Raw genomic sequence first — 3,435 nt, 5'->3', positions numbered from 1 at the left:
CCCTTGTTTGTCGTGATTGCAACATCTGCCAAGCGTTTTGATGGCAACGTTTCGTCGTAGAAACGTACCTGGACCATCCAATTTCGCCTGTGGATGTTGAATGAGAAAACCAATAGGTACTGCACAGTAGTATTAATTGACGTGACGAACGAAATCCAAACTGAATAGCCAAAAGCAAACCTGAATCATGGAAGGTAAAGTTGGTCTCTATGTACATACATACATACATAGTTTATTACGCCCCGGCTAAGCTATTCAGGGCTCGTGTGATTATCTACATATTCTCCGCTTTCGTTCATATCCTTGCCTCCCAGAAGCCCATACAAGCCTTGTCCATCTCCGTATGTGTCATCTTCAGTTTTACATGCCAATGCTGCGGTTGCTCGTGGTGTTAGTAAGAGGCCATCTTGAGGTTGTCTCCCAAAGTGTTCGGCGTCCTATCGTCGGCGGCCGAAGCCAGTCCTGCTGTTGGTGGCACGAGGGTGCGTGGGGGGTGTCGTCGGTTAGTGTGTTGATGTAGGTTGTGTGTGGTTTCGCTGATGGCTGATCTGTGCATCCAGCCTCTCCGTACTCATGGCAAACTTGATCGTCTCTTTGACAATGTCTATGCATGGCGACCAATCATCAGGATCGGACGCGCTCTTTCCTCCGAGAAAGTACGACAGGTTCCCTCTCTGCGTTTCCGTCTGTTGAAGCATCCGAGTTCGTTGTGCCGTCCACTGTGTGCAACGGAAGAGAAAATGCTCTACCGATTCTGCCGCCTGCCCGCAGACGCAATGCGCCGAGGCAGTTGCTCCGATCTGGTGCAGGTACCAGTTCAGTCTTGCCATCCCGGTACGCAGTTGCGCCAGGATACTGGCTTCTTTCCAAGAGAGCTCATCATACAGCTCGCGCGTATGCCTTCCTGGTAAAGCCACATCGATCTTCTTCGAAAATGCTCCTACGTTGTCGGGCAAAGCTCTGTACTTCTGTCGCACGCTCTGTAAAGCGATTCTAAGTGCCGTCGAGTAGGCTCTGGCCGGTCGTTTCTGCGGTGTCTTGCTCGGTATTGTGCTTTCCTTTGCTGCTGCTTTAGCCGCTTTCGACAAGTCTGATTCTACAGCTGATGGAAGCCAGAAGAGTGTGACTCTGTTGCCTTTCCTCTGAAGATCTTGTACGCTGACATATAGTTGGCGGATCTCTCGTTGGCCCGACTGCTGCCGCGGGTTACGGATGGCTAGCACAGCCGCTTTGTTGCGGGTGAACACGTGGATAGCCCGGTAGTCGAGCCTCTGCGGGAGAGACTTTACCGCTTCTGCCAGCGCCGCCAGCTCTGCTACATACGGGTTCAGCTCTGTTCTCAGGCCGAGTGTGCGCGAGGCCGTTATCACGCCGCCACCCCCTCTGAGTGACGCAGGCAGCGCTGTGGTCGTTCCATAGCCCACAATCCCGTTTCTTGCCGAGCTCCCCGTCGCTATCCTCACTGCCCACCCGGACTGGATTGCTTCGGTGGCCTTGACCGCGTCGTCGTCGACTACTGCGTCAATCCGGGCTTCCCATGGAGTGATCGAATACCCTTCGATAGTCCCCAGCTTGTGAAGAGGTTGGTCGCGATAGGCCTCCGCCATCAGCTGGAAGGGTGATGGGAATCGTCTAAAGGCCACCGCCCGCAGGCGTCGAAGCGGATGCGTCTTGGGAAGGCTTCGCATCCGTACCCAGAATGTCGTTGATTTTCTGTCGTATCTCTCTTGTGCCGATTGTATGCTTGCCTCCGCTTCGGCAACCGCCGTGGCCACTGTGTTGAAGGTTCCCACGATCGCTTGGGCGCCAATCCTCTGCACTCGGTTGATCACCCTCATCTGCGCTGCTCGGCATCTATATCTCCAGACATTCGACGCGTAGTCCATCGTTGGTGCCACGGCCGCGACGAAAAGCTGTCTGGCCGTCGCCGGAGACAGACCTTTGAGCCGCCTGAGCCCCAGCACGGCCTCCAGCCCTTTTGTCGTCGCGTCTGCGATGTGCTTCTCGAAGCGAAGTTTCGTGTCCATCGTCACCCCTAGTACTTTGACGTGGTCCTTTGGTCGGACAGTGTCCCCTTTGATGACGAAGCTGGTCGAGTCTGCCGGCAGCCTCCAGTTGCGCGTGAAGTGGATGATGGCCGTCTTGTCCGTCTCGAAGGTCGCCCCGCTTCGTCGTTCCCACTCAAGTGCTCTGTCAATGATGTTCTGGATGCCTTCCCGGTTTGCTTCGCGCGATCGGCCGGTGACCCACGCCGTGTAGTCGTCGACGAAGGCCAGCGCGCCCCCGTTCTCGTCGATTTGGTGCTGTACGAGGTCGGCGTTGAAGAAAAGGAAGAGTACGGGTGACAGCGGTGAGCCCTGAGGCAGCCCTGCTTGTGGTAATGGGCGAGCCCCGGACTCGTGACCGTTGACTAGGATGCTTGCCGTTCTGTGGGAGCAGAAGGCATCAACCCATCTCACCAGCTTTTCAGGGATACCCCGTGCCCTGAGTCGTTGAAGTAGTCTCTCCTTGTACACACCATTGTATGCTCCCTTGACATCAAAGCTGACCAGAGTGGCCACCTTTCTCTTTCTCCACGCTCTGTAGATGTACTCCTGCAGCAGTACCAGCGCTTGCTCCGCCGACCTCTGCTTGCGAGCGCCAAAGTGGCTCGTAGGGAGGAGGCCAAACGTCTCGACCGCGTGCGAGATACGTTCTGCCACGACCGACTCTAGCACTTTTCCGAGCGTCGACAGAAGCGAGATCGGTCGCCAGGCCTTTGCCACGCCGTAGTCGCTTTTGTTTGGCTTCTTCAGCGGGATGATCTTGGCGTGTCGCCATTGCCTCGGCAACATCCCTTCATCCAGTGAGGTCTGGAAGAGTGCTAGTACCCTCTCCTTCACCACTGGCCATGTGTGCTTCCACACTGCCACTGGCAGACCGTCTTCTCCGGGTGCTTTCCACGGCTTTGCCGCAAAGAGCTGTCTCTCTACTTCTCCCAGCGTAAGGTTAGGGAAGGGTACCGGCGACCTCTGTGGCCGCTCCCCCTCCTCCTCAATCGTGTTGGGAAGAGGAGGGAAGAATGTAGAGAGCAGCTCTTCGGCCTGCTCTGCGGCGTCTTCCGTTTGGGAACCATCGGCCCTTTTTAAATGGGGAATCTTGTCGAAGGAAGCCCCTCTGCTGACATTGAGGTATTTCGCGGCCTTCCAGATGTTTGTGTCGCCGGCCAGAAAGTCCTCCCAATGGCTCTTCTTCTGTTGTCGGATGGCGTCGTGATATTGCTTGGCGGCCGAGCGGGCGCGTTTTTCCAGCTCGGGTTGGGTGTTACCTGCCCTTCTCTCCGCCCTCGCCCGGTTCCTCCAGTGAGTGTGGATCTGCCGGAGCTGTGTGAGGTCGGCCGTCCACCATCTCTTCGCATACGAAGATGGCTTGGCCTTGGGGGTCAGTGCCTCTACT

At 56.3% G+C, this 3,435-nt stretch overlaps 1 protein-coding gene across 1 annotated transcript; it reads right to left on the bottom strand.

Annotated features, from left to right (window-relative positions):
* Positions 1-503: 503 nt before the first annotated feature.
* CTAM01_17175 (uncharacterized protein) lies at positions 504-3,413 on the bottom strand (the record flags this gene model as incomplete). Its single annotated transcript, XM_060533164.1, has 1 exon — positions 504-3,413. A coding segment is annotated over one exon (2,910 nt), but the record flags the coding sequence as incomplete, so codon positions are not given.
* Between the last annotated feature and the right edge of the window lie 22 nt (positions 3,414-3,435).

Source organism: Colletotrichum tamarilloi, assembly GCF_030869305.1.
Source record: "Colletotrichum tamarilloi strain Tom-12 chromosome Unknown Scaffold_388.1, whole genome shotgun sequence".
Classification (NCBI taxonomy): domain Eukaryota; kingdom Fungi; phylum Ascomycota; class Sordariomycetes; order Glomerellales; family Glomerellaceae; genus Colletotrichum; species Colletotrichum tamarilloi.
The sequence above is the reverse complement of the archived record's forward strand: the minus strand, read 5'-3'. Positions and strand labels throughout refer to the sequence as shown.